The sequence below is a fragment of the Bos indicus x Bos taurus genome, chromosome 15, assembly GCF_003369695.1.
Source record: "Bos indicus x Bos taurus breed Angus x Brahman F1 hybrid chromosome 15, Bos_hybrid_MaternalHap_v2.0, whole genome shotgun sequence".
Taxonomy (NCBI): domain Eukaryota; kingdom Metazoa; phylum Chordata; class Mammalia; order Artiodactyla; family Bovidae; genus Bos; species Bos indicus x Bos taurus.
The window spans coordinates 49,394,276-49,417,574 of NC_040090.1; the positions used below are offsets into that span (position 1 = coordinate 49,394,276).

General features: G+C 51.8%; 1 protein-coding gene across 1 annotated transcript in view; it reads left to right on the top strand.

The window, feature by feature from the left end:
* OTOG (otogelin) overlaps positions 1 to 20,418 on the top strand; it is an 89,958-nt gene extending 69,540 nt beyond the window's left edge. Inside the window, exons 43-56 of the mRNA XM_027562082.1 lie at positions 826 to 1,020; positions 1,245 to 1,457; positions 2,016 to 2,120; positions 2,268 to 2,375; positions 3,265 to 3,366; positions 6,236 to 6,334; positions 7,441 to 7,481; positions 8,908 to 8,983; positions 9,110 to 9,288; positions 10,009 to 10,113; positions 10,307 to 10,426; positions 15,564 to 15,609; positions 18,187 to 18,266; positions 18,390 to 20,418. Coding sequence (XP_027417883.1) covers positions 826 to 1,020; positions 1,245 to 1,457; positions 2,016 to 2,120; positions 2,268 to 2,375; positions 3,265 to 3,366; positions 6,236 to 6,334; positions 7,441 to 7,481; positions 8,908 to 8,983; positions 9,110 to 9,288; positions 10,009 to 10,113; positions 10,307 to 10,426; positions 15,564 to 15,609; positions 18,187 to 18,266; positions 18,390 to 18,590 — 1,670 coding nt within the window. The 3' untranslated portion in view covers positions 18,591 to 20,418. The remainder of the gene's footprint in view (positions 1 to 825; positions 1,021 to 1,244; positions 1,458 to 2,015; positions 2,121 to 2,267; positions 2,376 to 3,264; positions 3,367 to 6,235; positions 6,335 to 7,440; positions 7,482 to 8,907; positions 8,984 to 9,109; positions 9,289 to 10,008; positions 10,114 to 10,306; positions 10,427 to 15,563; positions 15,610 to 18,186; positions 18,267 to 18,389) is intronic.
* The last annotated feature ends 2,881 nt before the right edge of the window (positions 20,419 to 23,299 follow it).

The window sequence follows — 23,299 nt, forward strand, 5'->3', positions numbered from 1 at the left end:
CAGCACACGAGGTCACAAAGAGTCAGACGCAACTGAGAGGCTGAGCATACACACACAGTGTTTTTCAGACTGTGAACTCCAAGTCAGTGGGCATGAGATCAGCACACCTACTGATTTGGGGGTTGGCATCAGCATTTAAAAATGGAATAGAATTAAAAAAAAAAAAACCCAAAACCCTAGTGTGTACTACACCTAGAAAGGTTAAGTATTGAAGTATTGTTTTGTGAAAAAAGGTTTCTGTTATAATGCATCAGTGATTCTTAATCCCAGCTACCCTTTGAAATTACTCAGGGAACTTCAAAAAGTATTTATGCCTGGGCCCCACAGTGAGAAATGCTAATTCAATTGGTCTGGGGTGGGGTCCCAGCCATGATGTTGCCAAAGCTCCCTTTTGCAGTCAGGCTTAAGGACCACTGTTCATGTGCGAGTGTATATTGGAACACAGCGTAAGATCTAGTTTTTATAGTCAAGGAAGTTTGGAAGCACTGATCTACAGCAAGATGTTGGCAAGTGTTTTCTGTAAAGGGCTAGCTAGTAAATAGTTGAGGCTTTTAATTGTCTCTGTCACAATTACTCAACTCTCTTATAGTACAGAAGCAGCCAGATACAACAGTAAGTGCATGGGCATGCCTGTGTTTCAATAAAACTTTATTTGCAAAACCAGGCAGAGGCTGGATTTGGGCTGTGGGCTGTGCTTTGCTGGCTCCTGATGTAGAGGAAGGCGGCAATGCACTAAACCATTTTGAATTAATACTCTCTGCTGAGGCACAGATGAGCCCCCTGCTCACCCTCCTGGGCCTGGTGCCTGCTGCTGTGCCCCTGCAGCCTTCCTGTGCTCCAGCGATTCTACATACCAGGCATGTGTGTCAGCCTGTGAGCCTGCTAAGACATGCCAGGATGGGATGCTGGGCCCGCTGGACCCAGAGCAGTGCCAGGTGCTGGGCGAGGGCTGCGTCTGCTCCGAGGGCACCATCTTGCACCGGCGCCACTCGGGGCTCTGCATCCCCGAGGAGAAGTGCGGTAAGTCCCTCCCCTCCCCCGGCAGAGGGAGTCTGCCCTAGAGTCTGCCCTGGAGTCTGGTAGACCCCAGAGTCTCCTTTGCCCTCCTATGCCCATGGCTGAGCCCCCCTGCATCCCTCCAGGTCTGCTCTGGGGTGGTCAGTTTCCCAGGGAGGGTCTGGCCTGGGACAGTCTGGGTCTCCCCACCCTCCTCAGTCCCTGGCACCTCGCCATGCCCACTGCAGCCTGCACAGACAGCACGGGCATGCCGCGGGCCCTGGGGGAGACTTGGAACAGCTCCCTCAGTGGCTGCTGCCAGCACCAGTGCCAAGCTCCAGATACAATCGTCCCGGTGGACCTGGGCTGCCCAGGTCCCCGCCCTGAAAGTTGCCCACGCTTCGGGGAGGTGGCCCTGCTGCAGCCCACCGAGGATCCCTGCTGCCTGGGGACGGTTTGCGGTGAGTCCCACCCTTAGACCTCCATTGTTAGATGGTTAAAAGACTGCAGCTGTGCTCCTTGACCTTGATGGATAGGATAAGGCCTCGGGAAATTGTGGGGCTGTGTTGGGGAGAGTGGAGGACCATGGGGGTTGGGGGAGCTGTGCCCTCTGAGTCAGTGTGGGGCAGGACTTAATGATGTGCGCTTGGAGCCAGGCACCCTGGTGGATGCTTCCTCTACTGCCTTGCAGCCTTGTGGCCCCAGCAGATCATCTACCATGAGGTCCATTCTCCTGTAACATGAGGCTGATAATAGTACCCACTTTCTGGGTTGTTATGAGAATTATAGAAGTTGATACTGATCTAGTAGAACTACAACGGGCACATGGCCCGCTGGATGAATGTTAACTCTGATGGCTCTTCTGTCTCAGTCCTGAACCCTATGTGATCCTCAGAAGCCTTCTCCAAGAACCTGGGTCCTGGGGGAAGTGCTGGGGCCAGGTGTCCAGGGGCTGGGCAGTGCTGGAGGCTGGGGGGAGTCCCGGCCTCCAGGTGACAGGCCCTGTGGCCCCCGGGCAGTGTGTAACCAGACTCTGTGTGAGGGCCTTGCCCCCACCTGCAGCCCCGGCCACCGGCTCCTCACCCACTTCCAGGAGGACTCCTGCTGCCCCAGCTACAGCTGTGGTGAGAGGCCTATCACCCAGGGGTGGGGAGCATGGCTAGCTCTGGGAATGACTGGGTTCTGGCTGGAAATGAAAGCAGGGCTAGGGTGGGGGCCCAGGCATGGCCACGCAGGGTCTGCTCCCAACCCCGAAATTCTGTTTCCCCCAGAGTGTGACCCGGACCTGTGCGAGGCAGTGCAGGTCCCCAGCTGCCGCCAGGACCAGATCCTGATCACAGGCCGCCTGGGGGACTCATGTTGCATCTCCTACCTCTGTGGTGGGTGGACGTGCCCTCCGATGGCAGCAGGCCCGCCCGGATCACCGGCACTGCCTCCCTCACCCCTGCTTCCCTGGGTGGCTGGGAGGCAAGGGTGGGGATCTTCGGGTGGAAGGGGCACAGGGAGAAGGGTGAGACCCCTGTCCAGGAAGAAGTGTAGGAGGAAACCGCCACTGCTTCAAGCCGTACATTACTGAGCACAGGAAGATGGGTGCTTTTTCAGTAAAATAACTTAGGTGGAGGTGAGGGAGAACCCCTCGGCTCTGACTGCAAGACGGGTCACATGGGACTGTGGCATGCTGCAAGCGTTACCAAGCCAAACTTGGGTCTGCTCACCTGCCCGCAGCAAAGCCCACTTACGGACTCCACGTTGTGGTGAAGGAAAGTGCAGCCTTTATTGCAGGCGCCAGGCAAGGAGAAACAGTTAGCTGCTCAGTTGTGTCTGACTCTTGGCGATCCCATGGAGTGTAGCCCACCAGGCTTCTCTGTCCACGGGATTTCCCAGTCAAGAATACTGGAGTGGGTTGCCCTTTCCTTCTCCAGGGGATCTTCCCGACCCAGGGATCGAACCCCAGGTCTTGCACATTGCAGGCAGATTCTTTACCATCTGAGCCACCAGGGAAGCCCGTAAGGAGAACAGGCAGTTAATGCTCAAACTCGAATTCCTTGCTTGGGGCCTGCAATAACCACAGCACTTTCCTTCACCACAACTGGGTGTCAGCAGATTGGCTTTACCGCGGCAGGCGAGCAGACCGTTTGGTTTGGTAACGCTATGAGTCTGGCTCCTGTCACACCTGTGGTTTAGGTGCTTCCCACAACCACCTGCTCTAGACCGCCCTTCCCAGCATGGGGACTGCCTGTGACAGGGGTGGCCCGTCTCTCCCCTCAGCCTGTGGAGACTGTCCAGACCCCATCCCCGAGTGTCAGGAAGGGGAGGCGCTCACTGTGGACAGGAACACCACGGAGCTCTGCTGTCCTCTGTACCAGTGCGGTGAGTCCTGCAAGACGTGGGGGCCAGGGCTGGAAGGGGCTCTGGGGACCGTCACAAACTCCTCACTCTGGGATCCATGGGCATTCAACAGGGGGCAGCAAGGAGCCCCCACATGTGGGCTCTGGAGAAGCCATGGAAGGAGGCCCCACCTGAAGAAGCTGGGCTGAATGGCGAGGGTCTGGGCTGTCACATAGATGGCTCTGAGGCTTCCTAAAGGAGGTCCCTGTCCTCCATGGAGGCCCCCAAGAGCCTGGGTTGAGGCACAAATGCTTAGGCCACTCCCACCCACCCAGCCTGGATCCACAGTCCTCATTCTGTGACTGACCCAGGCCCCTGCCTCAGGGTCTCTACCACTGTTACCATAGTCCCTACACAAGGTTGCATTCTGAAGCCTCTGAAGCCCTGTTATTCTGCAATGATAAATCAAAGTGGGCCCTTTCTGATATTTTTACAAGACATAGCACCTGTATGTATATAGGATGTACCGTAACGTATTACTGTATAACATATTACTGTATACAATTACAGTAACATATTACTGTATACGATACCTAATAAGCATAGTCATAATACAGCCGGCATCATCGACTTTAAGCAAATCTATTGGATGAACATTAACAAAAGGGTTAAATTTAAATATGGCTTAATTTACAAAAATTACTTTCCACACCAACTGTAGGAGAAATGTGAGGTGGACCGCACTGGCACAGAGCATTGTAGGGGAGGGGTCTCTTCCAGGATACCCCAAGGGCAGCCCCAGTGGGATCAATTTCTAGATCCACCTTTGAAGCAATGCAGGTTCCCATGGAGGAGAGTTCCCCAAAAGGCCCAGCTGTACCTGACCAAGCAGTTGCACCCGGGGGCTCAGAGGCCGCTTGTCACGAAGTGTTTACAGAGCGCATCTGAGCAGAGGGTATCAGCATCTTTCCTCTCCTCTGTCCTCTTCAGCCTCTCTCCTCATCTCTCCTTCTCAGCTTCCCTCTCGTGTTTCTCAGGAAGGACTCGAGTAATGTGGAGTGAGTACAATGGTATGGAGTCAGTCACTGTGTTGGGTGCCAATCACTTACTAGCCGTGTGGCCTGGGGCAATGTATGACTTCTCTGAGCCAAGGTTTCTCATTTGTAAAATGCGGATAATAGCATATGCCTCAAGGGGCTATTGTGAAGATTAGAGATAATATACATGAAGTGTGTGCTATGTACATACTACCTTGGTATAATGGTACCCGGCATATAGTGCGTGCTATCGCTTTAGCCATTTCTGACTCTTTGCAACCCTGTGGACAATATGGCCCACCAGGCTCCTCTGTCCATTCTCCAGGCAAGAATACTGGAGTAGCTTGCCATGCCCTCCTCCAGGGGACCTTCCCGACCCAGGGATGGAACCCGTGTCTCTTCTGTCTCCTGCACTGGCTTGCGCGTTCTGTACCACTAGCGCCCTCAATAAACAGAGGCCACTGATATTACCTTGTCCCAGTCTTCACTACACTTTTCTTGCAAAAGCGCTTAGTCTTGTAGAAAGCACTGAATCCAAGTAAAGACAAGAAAACGAAAACGCAATTTTCCTACCTCCCAGGTATCCCATTGTCAATATCCTCCAATTTAGTACATATTCTTCCAGATATTTTCCATGCCTTTATACAATATAAATGTGTTTTACCAAATTGAGTTTATACCACACATGCTCTTTTTAAGCCAGATTTTCAGTGAATGACCTTTACTTTTCTTGCTAATACATTTTCAAGTCCTATCACACCCCATCTATGATTTGCCTGGTCTGTCCAATCCAGGATCCCAGCCAGACCCACACATTAGCATTATGTCTCTTAAGTGTCTTTGAATCCAGTAAGCGTCCTTTCTTCCACACGACGCCAAACTGTAGAGTTTGGGTTATGGTCCAGCATAAGTCCCACCTTCTGGATTTACCTGGCCGCCGCTGCTTCTTGGGACTGTTTACATGCTCCTCTGTCTTCTGTGCTTCCATAAACTGGAAATTAGAACCAAGACTTCGTGGATTCAGGCTAAAAATCTACACTCTTCTTGAGCTTCGTCACACCAGGAGGTACATACTCTGTGGTTGCTGGCCCTGGATTAGGGTGACCTGTCCATCTTACATTTACAAATTTCCTCTTTCAAACAGAAAGTAACCTATCACTTAGACATTATACAAATGTCCTTCTCACCTTTCACCTGTTAGGTTTTTGAAAATTGATTAATAATTCTTACCTGTGCCAATATTTTTTTTATTAGATAAAATAAGTTTTACAGTCTTTCACCTTCAGCATTGTCCCTGGCACCTTCCCACCCCACCAGAAAGTTGTGTCCAGCGATTCCCTCCTCCTTGTCTTGGTCTCTCAATGAGTGGCTGGGGAATCCTAAACCAAGAGGGGACCTGCTGAAGAGCAGGATGAGGGGAAGTGTGAGCCCTGGAGTGTGTGTAGCATCTGCTGAAGCAGAGCAGACTGGGGCCGAGATGCTACCAGAGGAGGAAGTCTCCACAGCATGGGAGGAGCTGTGTTCTTAGAGAGGAACTGTCCATCAGGAGAGCGTCCCTTGGTCCTTGACTACCCTCGGAGCACTAGTCTCAAGGTGACACAGAATCCCAAGAGGGAGGCCCAGCTGAAAGAGTTGAAGGTTCTGACATTGTCATGTTGCTAATACCTCCTGGAGCAGAGCTAGTGTCCTGACATAGATCTATGGGGAGACTTCAGGAGCCCATGCTTCTCCCCTGAACTCCAGAAGGTGCCTGAGGACACTGAGGGGGCCTCGGGGGAAGCCAGGAGGCACCCCCTCCTTAGCCAATGTGTTTCTGAGGACTGCAGCTCCAAGCCCTCTGTGTCTGATGCGTCCCCGCCTCCCCTCCTGTGCAGTGTGCGAGAGCTTCCGCTGCGCCCACGTGCAGTGTGGCATGGGCACGGCCCTGGTGGAGGTGTGGAGCCCAGAGCGCTGCTGCCCCTACAAGTCCTGTGGTAAGTCCCTGCACAGAGACACCCCCTCCCCAAAGGAGGAGACCCAGGGCCCCGGGAGGGAGGCAGGAGCGGGGCCGCCACTGTCCACCTGGCTCAGGTTCTCCTCCTCCAGAGCCACCAGAGGGAAGCCTTCAAATGGCCTTCCTCCTGGCTTCATCCGCTCCCTGAGTGCTGGACATTTTTTTGTCTCCCCAGAATAAAAGAAGAAAATAAGCAACTTCCCTGTTGCAAAAAGGAAATTTTCCACCTAAAAAAAAGTCTTTATTGCAACCATCAGATAGTAATCATGATTTCAAATTCACCTGAAGTCCTTTTGGGAAGCAGGTGGGGAGCGGCAGTGATCAGTAATGAATACCAGCGAACTTTACATAAAAATGGTTTTCCTGCACTCTGAGATACACAGCTGGTTTTCAAAAGAGTTCAAAAACTCTGTTTTGCATCCGGGTATTTTGCTTGCTTTTTCCAGGCCTCACTAAAATGTAAACTTCATGAAGATAGGGATTTCAGTTTGTCTTATCCACAGATTTGTCCCCAAAGCACAGAAAAATCTCAGCATATAGGTGCTTAAAACTATTTGCTGCATGAGGGGGTGACTCCAAAGCATGTTTCACAGCCACTGTGACCCTGACTTCCCTCTGAAGCCAGAGCTGGTGGAGCCCTTATGTCACAGGCAGCGGTGCCTCCAAAATCAGCTCCTTTGCAGTTTAGAACTGGACCTTCTCACAGGCAAAGGTTCAGGGTAGAGCTCAGCTTGCTGAGTATATACTTTGGGAAATGCAAGTGATCAGAAATTCCACCCTGCCATATTCCTTCTTGGAGAGGCCCCACTCTGCTCTGCTCAGTGGGTTCTAGAGCACTGGGAGAAATGAAGCCCAGATGATGGAAGGGAACCTGGGGTTGACCCATCCACCCGCTTATCCTCCCTGCACATTCAATTATGGACCCATCACACCCCACCTGCCCAACCTGGGGAGCTGCAGCCCCCATGTGGGGATGGAGGGAAGCTAGAAGGGAGACTGCACTTATGGTGAGGAATCCGGGAGGCCCAGGGGGCTCCCGCCTGGACATCTCTGGTGAGGTGGGTCCTGGCCCCTCCTGTTTTTCAGAATGTGACTGTGACACCATCCCAGTGCCCCGGTGCCATCTGGTATGAAGACCCTGCCCCTCCCCACTCCCCCTGGTCTTCTCCCACCTTTTCTTTCCTCCCTTTCCCTTCTCCACTCCTTTCATCTGGTCGATGAGCCTTGAACTGCAAGTCAGCATTCTTGTATCAAGTTCTGCTCTCTGGGCATAGTACCCTTGCTTGTAAAGTGGGTCTGATCATAGTTCAGAGTTGTGGTGAGGATTCAGTACTACAAGGAAGACATTGATGGTGGTGGTGGTGGTGGGGATGATGGTGGGGATGGCGGAGATGATGGTGATACTCATGACAGTAGCTGATGTTTCAGTTCAGTCGCTCAGTCATGTCTGACTCTTTGCAACCCCATGGACTGCAGGACGCCAGGCTTCCCTTTCCATCACTAACTCCTGCAGCTTACTCAAACTCATGTCCATCGAGTCACTGACACCATCCAACCCTCTCATCCTCTGTCGTCCCCTTCTCCTCCCACCTTCAATCTTTCCCAGCATCAGAGTCTTTTCTAGTGAGTCAGTTCTTTGCATCACGGTGGCCAAAGTATTATAGCTTCAGCTCCAGCATCAGTCCTTCCAGTGAATATTCAGGACTGACTTCCTTTAGGATAGACTGGTTGGATCTCCTTGCAGTCCAAGGGACTCTCAAGAGCCTTCTCCAACACCATAGTTCAAAAGTATCCATTCTTCGGCACTCAGCTTTCTTTATAGTCCAACTCTCACATCCATACATGACTACTGGGAAAACCATAGCTTTGACTAGACTTTATATACATTATCATATTAATTCTCATGATAACCCAAATGAGGTGGAGTCTGTGATTATCTCAGTACAAAAAAGGAAACTAAGGTTAATGCAATGTAGCTAGTAAATCTCAGAGCCAGGATTGAAACCCAGGAAATCTGACTTCAGAAAACATGCCCTTAACTATCAGGCTGCATGGCCACTGAGAAAAGTTGAAAATACTTTAAGAAATGGAAAGTTGTGTTTAAAGTTATGTTGTTTACATGATTTTCTGGATCATAAGTGTTCCCTCCCTCCCACCCAGCCCTCATGTCTTCTCATGTTTTCCCCCATCCCAGCCTCTTCTCCTTTTAACTGGGTTAGGAGGAAGGAAAGTGTATGAGCAGAGCAGGGCTCTGGGCCACCAGCCATGCAGGGGCCCCGCTGATATGGCCAGTGGGTGCTCAGGATAACAGGAGAGGCCCGAGGCCCAGAAGAGGACACTGGGGAGCAACTCCTCAGCAGGGAGGAGCACCCAGGCATCCTTATAAGAGGATGACTGAACTCACAGGGTGCCAAGGGCCCCCCTGGCCAACAGGCCTGCCAGCCCCCTCCCTACCCACTTGCAGCAGAGAGAGGGCCCCAGGTGGTAGGCTGCTCCCGACGGTGGGGCTAGGCCTCCCCAACCCTGGGATGCTGACCTCCTTTGCCCACCCAGTGGGAGAAGTCCCAGCTGGACGAGGCGTTCATGCGCAGTGCGGAGAACGTGTGTGGCTGCGCCAAATATGAGTGCGGTAAGTGGGGAGGGGAAAGCTAGGGAGGTAGAGCAGGTTGGGCGATCCAGGGCTGGGCCAGTCAGCGTGGGGCTGGTAGGGGTGCTGGGCTCTTGCTGACTGTCACCACCCTGCTCGCCCATCCAGTGAAGGCCCCCGTGTGTCTGAGTCGAGAGCTGGGGGTGATGCAGCCGGGCCAGACAGTGGTGGAGCTCTCAGCAGATGGTGTGTGCCACACCTCCCGCTGCACTGACGTGCTCGACCCTCTGACCAGCTTCTACCAAATCAACACCACCTCCGTGCTGTGTGACGTCCACTGTGAGGCGGTAGGGGGAGGGGGCTGGGGGCCCGGGGGGCTGGGTGTCCGTGGGGCCCTTCAAGCTCGCCCAAGCTCTTTGGACAAGTCTAGACGGTGGGCATGGCGGGGGACCTCCAAGACCCCCTGTACAAAGTGCCGAAGCCAGAGGGGAATAGCAAGAGTGCAGGCCTGGCGAGGGTGGACATTTGACAGAGAAAATACACATTTATTAAGCACCTACTTGTGCCTGGCACATTCCCTGTCATCTTGGTTTGTGTCTTTGTGTTGCTACCATTTGTTGAGCGCTTCTATATGCCCAGTACCTAGGACAGCAACTGGCTTCTAGTAAGGCCTGGATCAGAATTAGTCGAGCAAAAGATGATGAAATTATTCCCATTTTTCAGATGAGAAAACTGAAGTTTAGGGAGGTCCAGCTGTTTGTCAACATTTCCCCAGGAACTGGGACCCAAACGAAAGTTTATCTGAAATGAATACTGGCACCCTTAATTAGCAGCCATGCCGTCTCTTGGTCCACTGGGGCTGGGTCAAGGAAGGGTATAAGGGAGGTTCAGGGTACATAACGACGGCCTTCCTACTCGACATTGAAAGAGGCTGGGGGTTTCCTTCCCAGCCATCTCCAGCGCCCCTCCTCTGGTTTCTGGGCTCAGGGACAAGCAGAGAGTGGGAGCTCAGGAGGGTGGAGGTGGGCCCCGGGGCTGAGCCCATCTCGTCCCGCCCCGTCCTACAGAACCAGGAGTACGAGCACCCGAGGGACCTGGCAGCCTGCTGCGGCTCCTGCAGGAACGTGTCCTGCCTCTTCACCTTCCCCAACGGCACCACCTCCCTGTTCTTGGTATGCCACCCTTAACTACACAGCTAGGAAGGGGTCCCAGGCAGGGACACCTAGGACCAGCTCCCAGGACTGGGTCCACATGGGGTCCTGGGCAGTGCCAAGTTCTGGGTGGCACCTGTCCTCAGAGCTGTGCCCTGTTGGTTCACTTGGGCCATTGTCCCCAAGCCCCCATCACCCCCCTCTGTCCCCCCAGCCCGGGGCGTCCTGGATCGCAGACTGCACCCGCCACCACTGCAGCAGCACTCCCTTGGGTGCCGTGCTCGTCCGCTCGCCCATCAGCTGCCCGCCGCTCAACGAGACCGAGTGTGCCAAGGTCAGTGCCAGCCACCTCTCCCTACAGCATGGCTGGAGGCCAGGGGTACTGGCTGTCTTAGTGGTGGTGGTGGGTAGGGGCAGGGGTGTCTTTTGGTGTGGAGATGTGTGGAAGGAGGTCTTCCCTGGAACCTGGACGTATCCAGCCACCTTGACTCCACCCTAACTCCACACCTCTCCATGTATCTTTGCTCTGACCCCATCATACTGCATCTACACACATCACATGAGCGCATCCAGATGCACACAGACATACACACATTCTCAGCACACTCATATACACACCACCGTGGGCAGTCAGCCACCCTCAGGCACCACACACTCCACAGGGCCGTTAACACCTCATCAGGCCAGTGCGCATGCCACACACCAAGGCACACTTGCACACATGCATCACACAGATGTATTGTTCAGTCCTGCAGTGCTAGCATGGAGAGCTGTCATTCTGCACACACCTAAAGGAAAAGATTTCCTGGAGGGTTTAGGCCTATAGTTGAATTATTAGAGTTCCTGACATTCAGTTCAGTTCAGTTGCTCAGTTGTGTCTGACTCTGCAACCCCATGGACTGCAGCACGCCAGGCTTCCCTGTCCATCACCAACTCCCGGAGCTTACTCAAACTCATGTCCATCGAGTCAGTGATGCCATCCAACCATCTCATTCTCTGTCATCCCCCTTTCCTCCTGCCTTCAGTCTTTCCCAGCATCAGGGTCTTTTCCAGTGAGTCAGTTGTTCGCATCAGGAGGCCAAAGTATTGGAGTTTCAGCTTCAACATCAGTCCTTCCAATGAATATTCAGGACTGATTTCCTATAGGATGGACTGGTTGGATCTCCTTGCAGTCCAAGGGACTCTCAAGAGTCTCCTCCAACACCACAGTTCAAAAGCATCAAGTCTTCGGCGCTCAGCTTTCTTTATGGTCCAACTCTCACATCTATACATGACTACTGAAAAAACCATAGTTTTGACTAGATGGATCTTTGCTGGGAAAGTAATGTCTCTGCTTTTTAATATGCTGTCTAGGTTGGTCATAGCTTTTCTTCCAAGGACCAAGCATCTTTTAACTTCATGACTGCAATCACCATCTGCAATGATTTAGGAGCCCCAGAAAATAAAGTCTGTCACTGCTTCCACTGTTTCCACATTTATTTGCCATGAAGTGATGGGACCAGATGCCATGATCTTAGTTTTCTGAATGTTGAGTTTTAAGCCAACTTTTTCACTCTCCTCTTTCACTTTCATCAAGAGGCTCTTTAGTTCTTCACTTTCTGCCATGAGGGTGGTGTCATCTGCATTTCTGAGATTATTGATATTTCTCCCAGCAATCTTGATTCCACCTTGTGATTCATCCAGCCCAGCATTTCTCATGATGTACTCTGCATGTAAGTTAAATAAACAGGGTGACAATACACAGCCTTGACATACTCCTTTCTCAATTTGGAACCAGTCTGTTGTTCCATGTCCAGTTCTAACTTTTGCTTCCTGACCTGAATACAGATTTCTCAGGAGGCAGGTCAGGTGGTCTGGTATTCCCATCTCTTTCATAATTTTCCACAGTTTATTGTGATCCACACAGTCAAAGGCTTTGGCATAGTCAATAAAGCAGAAATAGATGTTTTTCTGGAACTCTCTTGCTTTTTTGGTGATCCAGCAGATGTTGGCAATTTGATCTCTGGTTCCTCTGCCTTTTCTAAATCCAGTTTGAACACTTGGAAGTTCTTGGTTCATGTACTGTTGAAGCCTGGCTTGGAGAATTTTGAGCATTACTTTGCTCGTGTGTGAGACAAGTGCAATTGTGTGGTAGTTTGAGCATTCTTTGGCATTGTCTTTCTTTGGGATTGGAACAAAAACTGACCTTTTCCAGTCCTGTGGCCACTGCTCAGTTTTCCAGATTTGCTGATGTATTGAGTGAAGAACTTTAGCAGCAGCATCTTTTAGGATTTGAAATAGCTCTACTGGAATTCCATCACCTCCACTAGCTTTGTTCGTAGTGATGCTTCCTAAGGCCCAGTTGACTTTGCATTCCAGGTTGTCTGGCTCTAGGTGAGTGATCACACCATCGTGATTATCTGGGTTGTGCAGATCTTTTTTGTACAGTTCTTCTGTGTATTCTTGCCACCTCTTAATATTTTCTGCTTCTGTTAGGTCCATACCATTTCTGTCCTTTATCGAGCCCATCTTTACATGAAATGTTCCCTTGGTATCTCTAATTTTCTTGAAGAGATCTCTAGTCTTTCCCATTCTAATGGGAAAGACTCTCTATTTCTTTGCACTAATCACTAAGAAAGGCTTTCGTATCTCTCTTTGCTATTTTTTGGAACTCTGCATTCAGATGGGTATATCTTTCCTTTTCTCCTTTGCCTTTAGCTACTCTTCTCAGCTGTTTGGAAGGACTGCTCAGACAGCCGTTTTGCCTTTTTGCATTTCTTTTTCTTGGGGATGGTCATGATCACTGCCTATGATCCTGTACAATGTCACAAACCTCTGTCCATAGTTCTTCAGGCACCCTGTCTATCACATCTAGTCCCTTAAATCTATTTCTCACTTTCACTGTATAATCGTTAGGGATTTGATTTAGGTCATACCTGAATGGTCTAGTGGTTTTCCCTACTTTCTTCAATTTAAGTCTGAATTTGGCAATAAGGAGTTCATGGTCTGAGCCACAGTCAGCTCCCGGTCTTGTTTTTGTTGACTGTATAGAGCTTCTCCATCTTTGGCTGCAAAGAATATAATCAGTCTGATTTCGGTGTTGACTATCTGGTGATATCCATGTATAGAGTCTTCTCTTGTGTTGTTGGAAGAGGGTGTTTGCCATGAGCAGTGTGTTCTCTTGGCAAAACTCTATTAGCCTTTGCCCAGCTTCATTAGGTACTCCAAGGCCAAATTTGCCTGTTACTCCACGTATCTCTTGACTTCCTACTTTTGCATTCCAGTCCCCTATAATGAAAAGGACATCTTTTTTGGGTGTTAGTTCCAGAAGGTCTTCCAGGCCTTCATAGAAACCATTCAACTTCAGTTTCTTCACCATTACTGGTCAGGGCATAGACTTGGATTACTGTGATATTGAATGGTTTTCCTTGGAAATGAATAAATGTCATTCAGTCATTTTGAGACTGCATCCAAGTACTGCATTTCAGACTCTTTTGTTGACTATGATGGCTGCTCCATTTCTTCTAAGGGATTCTTGCCCGCAATAGTAGATATAATGGTCATCTGAGTTAAATTCACCCATTCCAGTCCATTTTAGTTCGCTGATTCCTAAAATGTCAATGTTCACTCTTGCCATCTCCTGTTTGACCACTTCCAATTTGCCTTGATTCATGGAACTAAAATGGCACCCCACTCCAGTACTCTTGCCTGGAAAATCCCATGGACTGAGAAGCCTGATAGGTTACAGTCCATGGGGTCGCAAAGAGTTGGACATGACTGAGTGACTTCACTTTCTTTCACTTTTCATGGACCTAACATTCCAGGTTCAGATGCAATATTGTTCTTTACAGCATTGGACTTTACTTCCATCACCAGTCACATCCACAACTGGGTGTTGTTTTTGCTTTGGCTCCTTTTGGCTCCAAAATAACTTTCTGGAGTTATTTCTCCACTGACCTCCAGTAGCATATTGGGCACCTACTGACCTGGGGAGTTCATCTTTCAGTGTCCTATCTTTTTGCTTTTTCATACTGTTCATGGGGTTCTCAAGACAAGAATACTGAAGTGGTTTGCCATTCCCTTCTCCAGTGAACCACATTTTGTCAGAAGTCTCCACCATGACCCATCCATCTTGGGTGGCCCTACATGGCATGGCTCATAGTTTCATTGAGTTAGACAAGGCTGTGGTCCATGTGATCAGATTGGTTAGTTTTCTGTGATTGTGGTTTTCATTCTATCTGCCCTCTGATGGAGAAGGATAAGAGTCTTATGGAAGCTTCCTGATGGGAGAGACTGATTGAGAGGGAAACTGGGTCTTGTTCTGATGGGCCGGGCCATGCTCAGTAAATCTTTAATCCAATTTTAAATTGGAGGGCTGTGTTCCCTCCCTGTTGTTTGACCTGAGGCCAAATTATAGTGGAGGTAATGAAAATAATGGCGACCTCCTTCAAGAGGTCCCATGCACGCACTGCTGCACTCAGTGCCCCTGATGTAGCCTGATGCAGGCCACCGCTGACCCACGCCTCTGCCAGAGACTCCTGGACATTGACATTAATACTGAGCTTTTAACGATTTCTGGTCTCACCTAGAATACAATTACACACATCCAGTCATTCTCTCTCATTCATACTGACACACATATGCAAAATCACACATAAATCACAAAAATCACACACATATACTGAGACCCACACACACACACACACACACACATACTTATTTACAAAGAACTGTCACATCCATTCTTTTATCCATTTCACTGTAGAGGAGAAGGGCTATCAGGGATCATTGTCCCATTTTAGACGTGGGAGAATGGGCTTCCCTGGTAGCTCAGTGGTAAAGAATCTTGCTGCCAAGTAGATGTGAGTTCGATCCCTGGGTTGGGAAGATCCCCTGGAGAAGGAAATGGCAACCCCACTCCAATATTCTTGCCTGGAAAATCCCATGGACAGATATGGGCTACAGTCCATGGATTCGACTTAGCGACTGAGCAGAAGCACAAGCAGGAGAGATGGCAAAACTGAGTCCAGAGGAAAGAGGTATCTTATCCAGGACTGAGAGAGAGCCCAGACCACTGCTCCACATAGGTCAGTCCCTTCCCTCTCCCTCCCCTGACCCTCTGTGCAGGAAACACTAAGCGGGCTGACAGTGCCGGGGGCAGGGTACATAAGGAGAGCTACCGCCACACAGACAGGAGGCCCTGGCACCCTGCCCCATCTCTACCCAGCCTCCAGCCTCACTGGGGGCTGAGGTAGTCTTAGATCCAGTGTCCCAACCAGTCAGGTTAGGCTTTGTGACTCTTAATGATGGCCAGCCCAGGGGCCCTTCCCGCTCTGGCCTGGGCCTACTGGACCACTGGGCCTGGAACTTCTGCCCTGGAGCATCATGGGAGGAAACAAGTCAAGACTCTTGCAATCTTTGTGCCTCTTGCTGGCATCTTGGCTTCTGGCCTAGACAGAGTCTGCCACCCACCTCTTCTCCTCTCCCTCTAGGTTGGGGGCTCGGTGGTACCTTCCTTGGAAGGATGCTGCAGGACATGTGAGTGAGCAAATGTAGGCCATTGGGGGTGGGGAGGGGGCTCTGGTCGGGGGTACAGGGTATCATGTTGGGGCTCAGAGGGCCAGGTTCCTGGCCTGGCACCTCTGGTGGTGGTTCTTTCTGAGGGAGTAGATGAAGAGATAACACTTCCACCGTGGTGTTCACAGAGCTGATGTAGGGCTGCAGGTGGGCAGGGGCCATGCTCACATCCCTTTCCCAATAAAAGGCCTCTGCTCCTTATTGGACATGGGGGACATTGGGATGTTGGATCCAGGAGGTCAGTAACTCCCCAGCTACTCTGCCTCCTCCGGGCATGCCATGACTTCCAGCCCAGATGCCCCTGCGTGAATTCTCCTGTGCTCAGGAGCCCTGTCTTGGAGGTGCCTCCTGGGTGGGCCTTAGGCGCACGGGCTCCCTGACCAGGTCTGAGTGAGAGCTCTGAGCATCTGTCCTCACCCCTACCCCGGGAACCCACAGCCCCAGCTGCATGTGTGTGTGTGCTCCCATCAGCCTGAGGACCTTTGACCCCATGCCTCTCATTCCCCAGGGCCCTTGACCCTCCCATGGAGGGATGTAGGATATGGGACCCTTTTATGTCCAGCTCACATATTCCAAGGACACTGAGCTCAGTGCCTCATTGGCTGATCTCTGTCCCCTGAGGATCACAAAAGAGTTGTGCCTCTGTTTCCTGGCACAACTCATGCTCTCTGAATGTCCCAGGTGCTCCATGTGACCTGTGACCCGTGTCCCTCTCCCCAGGTTTCCCGGGGACCCTGCTTCCCGTGGTCCCCATTAGCCCCGCCTCTCCTCCACGCGTTATTGTCCACTGCCACCCAGGTACTCCTCTTGGAAGCCCGTGGGACGGAGGCGTGTAGCTGCATTGCTATTTCCAGCAATGTCCCTAATGCTAGGTGGCCCCAAGCCCTGCGGGTGGGGGAGGGGGCATGGTGCCCCAGCTCCCTGCTGCTGGCAAAGGCCATAGGCCCGCAGTGCATGCTGGGTAGCAGGCTGCACCCTGGGCTTGCATGGGGATGCTTCAGCAGTGCCCACTCTCCTGGCACCGCATGCCCACCAATGCCCAGTGGTTTGCTCCCACTGGTCACTCAGCTGGTCTCAGCCCAGGACCCTGATGCCATGGCCAGGACAGTCCTTGGTTCTTCTGCTTCCTGGGACTAGAGAAGGAGGAAAAAGTGCACTTAGCTCTGGCAAGGAGACCTCCAGCAGGTGTGGTCAGAAACCCACTGTGGTGAAGCCCAGAGGCCAGAAGAGAGGATTCCACCCCATTTCCTGTGGGCACACTGGGGTCACAGAGGGAGTCTATGCATCTGGCAAATATTTGTTTAGCGCCAATATGCCAGGCCTTGTTCTAGGCCCTGTAGATAAAGCAAAAATGACACAGTCTCGTGGAGTTGCCGTTTTAGTGGGGGAGTGAAAGTGTGAAAGTCGCTTAGTCGTGTCCGACTATACAGTCCATGGAATTCTCTAGGCCAGAATACTGGAGTGGGTAACCTCTCCCTTCTCCAGGGGATCTTCCCAACCCAGGGATTGAACCCAGGTCTCCTGGTTAGGCAGATTCTTTTTACCTGCTGAGCCCCAAGGGTAAAGCTATATTGCTTAGTGGGAGAGACAGAATGGCAAGTAAATTACAGTAAGATGGATGTAACTGGGTTATGGGGGTTGAAATTTATGCACTTGGGGGTGGGCTTCATTAAGAAAAGGATCCCAAACTTACAAGAGTGAAGATTTACTTAGAATGAGAACTCATAACAAATTGTGGAAGGAGCCTGTGCAAAAGAAGACCCTAATGCTTATGTGTCAAGAGCATCATTTCACATCTGTCTCTCAGGATGGTGACAGTGCCCTGGGTAGAAATAGGGAAGGGAGGGATCAGGGAAGGAGGTTGGGTGGAGGGAGGATGCTATTGTTTAAGAAGAGGATCAGGAAAGGCCTTGGTGAGGGAATATTTGAGCAGGTGAGGGTGTGCATGAGCCATGTGACTGGTTGTGGGAAGCATGGTCCAGGAAGAGGGTTTATCATGGACCGTGATAAGCATGGTCCATGCTTATCAGTTTCTATCTCTGTGATGGCCACGTGAGGTGGGCCTGTCGTGTTTGATAGCTATGGAAGCCGAGTGATCCTGCTGTGTGCAAGCATTGACTATGCTAGGGACTGGGGCTTCCATTCACTCCAGAAACTGCAAAATCTAAATGCTTGAACAAAAGCTCAGAGAGGGGACAATACACACCCAGGGTCACCAATGGCTTAGAGACAGGTATTGGGGCTTGGGTAGAGGGGCAGCTTGCTTTGTCCCCAGATCCTCCTCTCCCCTAGCCCAGAGCCCCCAGGCCATCTCAGGCATCCTTCTCTGTCTCACCATCTCCCCTGCCTTGCCGCCTCCAACTCCTTCCGGGGCACTGGGTCACGAGCTTTTCCTCTGATTGGGAGGGACTCTAATGTGGGGCACTAACGCTGGTGGAGAGGCCCTCCAGCATGACACTAACCCCCCCAGTCTGGCCCAGCCTGCAGCCCCGGGAGCACTCCTTAGCCGTAGCTGCCTCACTCACCCTGTCCCCGCAGGTAAAGAGGATGGGCGCTCCTGCAAGAAGGTGACAATCCGCATGACCATCCGCAAGAATGAATGCAGGAGCAACACCCCTGTGCGTGGCCCTGGCAAGACGGTGGGGGTGGGGTGGGGTGGGGGCGAACCGAATATGGGAATGGAGGGAGCTTTGGGGGGAAGGAAGCCTCACAGGCCGCCTCACTGGCCTGCCTATCTCCAGGTGAACCTAGTGTCCTGTGATGGGAGGTGCCCATCCGCCAGCATCTACAACTATAACATCAACACCTACGCCCGCTTCTGCAAGTGCTGCCGTGAGGTGGGCCTGCAGCGGCGCTCCGTGCAGCTCTTCTGTGCCACCAATGCCACCTGGGTGCCCTACACGTTGCAGGAGCCCACCGACTGTGCCTGCCAGTGGTCCTGAGGCCTGGGGGCGGGGGCTGGCCAGACCACTGTCTGCTCTGGCTGGCCTAGTGTAGGGTGGGCGGGGGCGGGGGCACTAAAAGTATGGAGAGCTGGTATGTGCTGAGGGTGGAATGGGCAGAGCACAGAGAGTGACCAGAACTGGCCGCACTGGCCCATCCTGCCTCTCCCTCCTCCACATGTGGGAGAGTGCCACAGCTTGGGGCTCAGGGAGCTCAACTCTATCCCTGGCTGGAGGTCTGGGAAGGGCCCTCTGTCACTGGAGACTCTGGCTGCAGTGTTGGTGGAGGAGGAGACAGCTTTCCTGAGAAGCTGGGACCAAGGCTGTACCCAAGACCCAGCAGAGAGCCTGGATCTGATGACCCATCCTCCTCCTTGGCCCTCTGGACCACAGAAGAACCACAAACTCAGTAAAAGGAAAGAAGGCTTTAATTGCAACACCCGGATGTGCTCAGTGCTGTCCAGGAGGGCTTCCCAGAAGCAAAGAGGGTGGGTTCCCAAGCCCATGTGCTCTCACCAGTATCTATGAGGTCAGGTCCGGAGACTGTTCAGTGTGTGTTCAGTGACCTTCAAGTTTGCCATAACCCAGAGAGGGGAGCACTGGTAGTCTGTCATTGATCTTGTAATTCAGGAAAGGCTTTAGAAGAACAGGGCCATACTCACCTCCACTCTCACCCCTCAGAACCAGCCTCCCTGGCCAGTGGGCTGGCTCTGGTGAGGTGTGATGGAGGACCCTCCATGTGGGTCCAGCTCCACTCACCCCCATGTGGCTGCACAGTCCACCCCTCCAAGGGCCTTAGGGTGTTTAATGATACCTTCAGCCTGCAAGGGCCACCCTGGCTCTGCCATGTCTTTTTTCCAAGTACTTTTTTCCAAGTACATGGTCTCTGGAACAGCCCAAGTGTGGGGTTCCTAGCTCTGCCAATGCCCAGCTCTCTGCTTCATGAGACGGTCCAGTAGGAGAGCAATGGTCAGTGGGAAGTGAGGCCTGATGCGTGTGTAGCCGTCTCTGAGCGTCTGTCAGAGCCTGGTCTCTGAGCCACAGCGTCCTTCCTAAAGCCAGCCTGGGGCTCCCTCCACACCCCACCACGTGCCACTTTGTGCTTCTGGGTCCAAAGGATATGAACGTGAGGGTGTTCTGACCCCAGCACTGCCCTGTATGTCTGGAGACGTGTGGCTGCCCTGGCGCCCTTGGGATGGGGGCCCTGTGCCAGGATGGTCCCCAGCTGTTCCTGCAGCCTCTTCGTTCCTGTGTCTGTATTCTGTTTGTATATCCAATAAACCACAGGAACCCATCAGGCCTCGGAGCATCTCTGAAGGTGTCAGGTTTGCTTTGAATCTGAAGGAATTTCAACTCTGAAGACAAGACCCTATTTTAGGACCCTGGAGGTCACCCTGACTTCTCCTGCTCCACCCTTACTATACACTTACAGGTGGCCACACGTTCTGATGATCACACTCATCTCTGGAATCACAGTGTTTCTGGGTATCCATCCCCACCCAGGTACCCCCTCCTGCCTGCTTCTCCTGGAAACCCACCTCACACCCCAACCCTATGGCTAAAACTCCCAGTCCTGTTCCCCTAGCTTCCTCCTGGGGAACCAAGTCTTTTAGGCTAAGACACGAATGAAAGGTTAACAAGAAGCAAATCACCAACCAGCATGCTTCCTGCTCTGCAATGGGGGAAGATAGCGAAAGGTGAGGATGTCAAACCTAAATCAACACTGCTCAGTGGCATTCAAGAAGCCAGTACCCATAGTGCTGATATGAGTGTTCATTGATACAATTATGAGATGTTGATTTACATTAAAAATGCACATACCGTTTGACTCAGCCATCTTATTTCTAGGAAGCTGTGGTGGGCTGAGCAGCGGTCCTCCAAAAACATCCACATTCAGTGCCAGGAGCCTCTGAATGTGTCCCTTACATGGTAAAGGGGCTTTGCAGATGTGATTAAGTTCAGGATCTTGTGGTGGGGAGATGATCCTAGATTATTCAGGTGGGCCCAAGGGAATCACAGCAGGATAAGTGTCAGAAGAGATGCGATGATAGAAGCTGAGGCTGGAGGTTATGGTAATTTGTTACAGCATCAGGAAACGAACACAGCATCTAAAGAAGTAATTCCTAAAAAGAGGCGTGTGCCAGGATGTTTATGGCACTTTATCTTAAGTTAAAAAAAATAGATAACTTTAAATGCCTATCATTAGGGAAGGATTAAAATAACCTAGTACAGTCACACCAAAGAATACTATATAGCCTTTTAATAAACTGATATGGTGGGCTCTTCAGAATATGTTAAATGAAAGAAGGAAATTGTGGGTCAGTTCCCAGAGAATGACCTGCTTCCTTCATGCACCTATGCAGGGACACACACACACACACACACACACCCCACCTACCCACCATATCCCTCTCATTCCCTTGAAGGGTTTTTAGGACTAAGGAGGCCCTTCCTGGCTGTTTGGGCCGGCTGGTTCCACATCAGCATTGGTCCTGGAATAGCCTGTTGGGTTCTGAGGGTCCCAAAGGCTGCCACTGCATACAGAAGGTTGAAGTGACCACCCCCGAAGAGCCTCAAGGCATGTCTATAGCATCTTCCCCATCCTCGGTTTCCTCCCCACTCTCTGCACGTGACTTAAAGCTTGAGGGAACCCTGGAGGCCACACACCAGACAGGTAAGGAAACGGAAGCCCAGGACCCGGCCATCAGAAAGTTGGTAGCCGAGCTGGGCGGCCGTCCAGCCTGCAGCCCCCTGTGACGTATTTGCCAACACGAGGGGCTTTGAGCTCCAGAACGATCCCATTTTCCGTGCTTCAGGCTCAAGTTCCCGCCCTGATTTTCTGGGCTTAATCCTCTTCCTGTGGAAATCAATAAGGACATTGTGATGGAATGATTCACGTTCAAGGTCAGGCCGGAGCAAATTGGAGGCGACATGCTGATTTTACTGCCCTCACTTAGAGGGGAGCCAATCCTGCTCTCAGATTCCTTAACCCTTTCCTTGCCTCTCCCATCTGCTGTGTCAGCACCTGCCCCAGCTTCAGGCTTCTCCCCCAGGCCTAGGTCTGTTCGCCCACCTGTGGCCCTGACTTTTACATCTCCCTAAGCCTCTGACCACCCAAGCCTTGAAGCCTCACACACTTGTGGTGGTGGTTTGGGGGAGGCAGATTGCAAACATAGCCCCAAACCAAAAAGGAACAACTTCAAGGTGAAGGTTAAATGCTGCCTGAGGAAGTTCACTGGCCATGTCTTGCCTCAGGAAATCTCAGAGCAGAGTGTTTCCTTCTTCCAACCTTCTTTTTAGAATTCAGGTCCCCTCTTCCTTGCTTTCTTGGGTTCTCCAACATGGGAAGATGGAGAAGCAGGAGGACCCAACTCCTTTTTTTTTTTTTAATGAATAGCAACTCAGATCTTTTCTTGGGCTGAAACATGATAGAAGTTTATCTCCCTCTTACTATTGAAAAGGAAAACTAGATGTTCCTGTGTAGCTGGAACCTCGCATCCAAAATGATTCAGAGACCCTGGCTCCTCTGTCTTGAGGGTCTACCGTCTTCAGCACGAGCCTTCAAAAAGTGCTGTGCTTGTCTGCACCCCAAGAGGAGTGCAGGGAGCATGCACTGCAGGTTTGAGGGAGCAGGACTGAAAGTGTCTGGCTCTCTTCCACTCGCATCCCACTGGCCAGAACTCAAGTACATGGCCACACCTAACTGCAAGGGAGGCTGGGAGACGTAGTCCAGCTGTATGCTCAGGAAGAAGTAGAGGTGGGTCTGGTGGATGGTATCTTCTCAGGGACGAGGTAGAGATAGTGCGGATGATGCTAGGGAGTTTGGCTGAGGAAACAGAAAAGAGAAAGGGCATAAGGTCAAAGGAAAGTTTGCTTGTTTGCTGGTTTAAGGAGGGCAGTGATTTGACCATATATCCTGGAAGGAGCCAGTGGAGAGAGAACTGTTTTGCTGGGAAAGAGATCTAGGCTCTTAGAGGTCCCATGGGTGGCACAAGGAGAGACAGTGATGGACAAAGCTGCCTCTGGCTGGATAGACCCTGCCCTGGATTTCTATTTATCTCTGTGCCCCCAGTGTCTAACATAGGGCACTGAAAAAAGAGAAATAACATGCCTTTAAACACGAAAGCAGATGACCCGGGCAGCAAGAAGTTAAAGGGTATGGGGTGGGCTGAGCTGGGAGCCAGGTGCCCCCCACATACCGTGGCAGTGCCAGTTAATCCCCTGCAGCAGGCAGGAGGCCTGCACAGCTGTCTTTCCCAAGCTGGAACCATACCCTACCCGGCCGTTTGCCCAGAGGTCTGGGCAACCCATGGATGGGGACGAGGGCGGGGGCGATAGGTGGGCAACATGGTGGGTGCTGGTACAGCCCCTGCACCCTTGGAGAACTTGTTCTCCAGAGCTGAGCATCCTCTGGGCTTGTTGCTCAGCCCCCATTCTCCATGAAGACCCGCCTCCCTCTGGGCCAAGTGTCCTCCCCAGGCCGCTAAAGCCAAACTCCGTCTCTGTTCCTCCCACACCATGTCTGTTCCCGCCTCTGCCTGTGGCCTGTGCCTTACCCGGAATGTCCTTGTTCTCCTTCCCTCTAGGCAGCTCCTCCCACCCTTCAGACCAGCCTAGACTCCTACCTCACTGCAAAACTCCAGCCCACAGGATCCTTCTCTGTGGCCATTAGCACCACCCCCTACCCCCAGCCCTACATTCTGATTCTC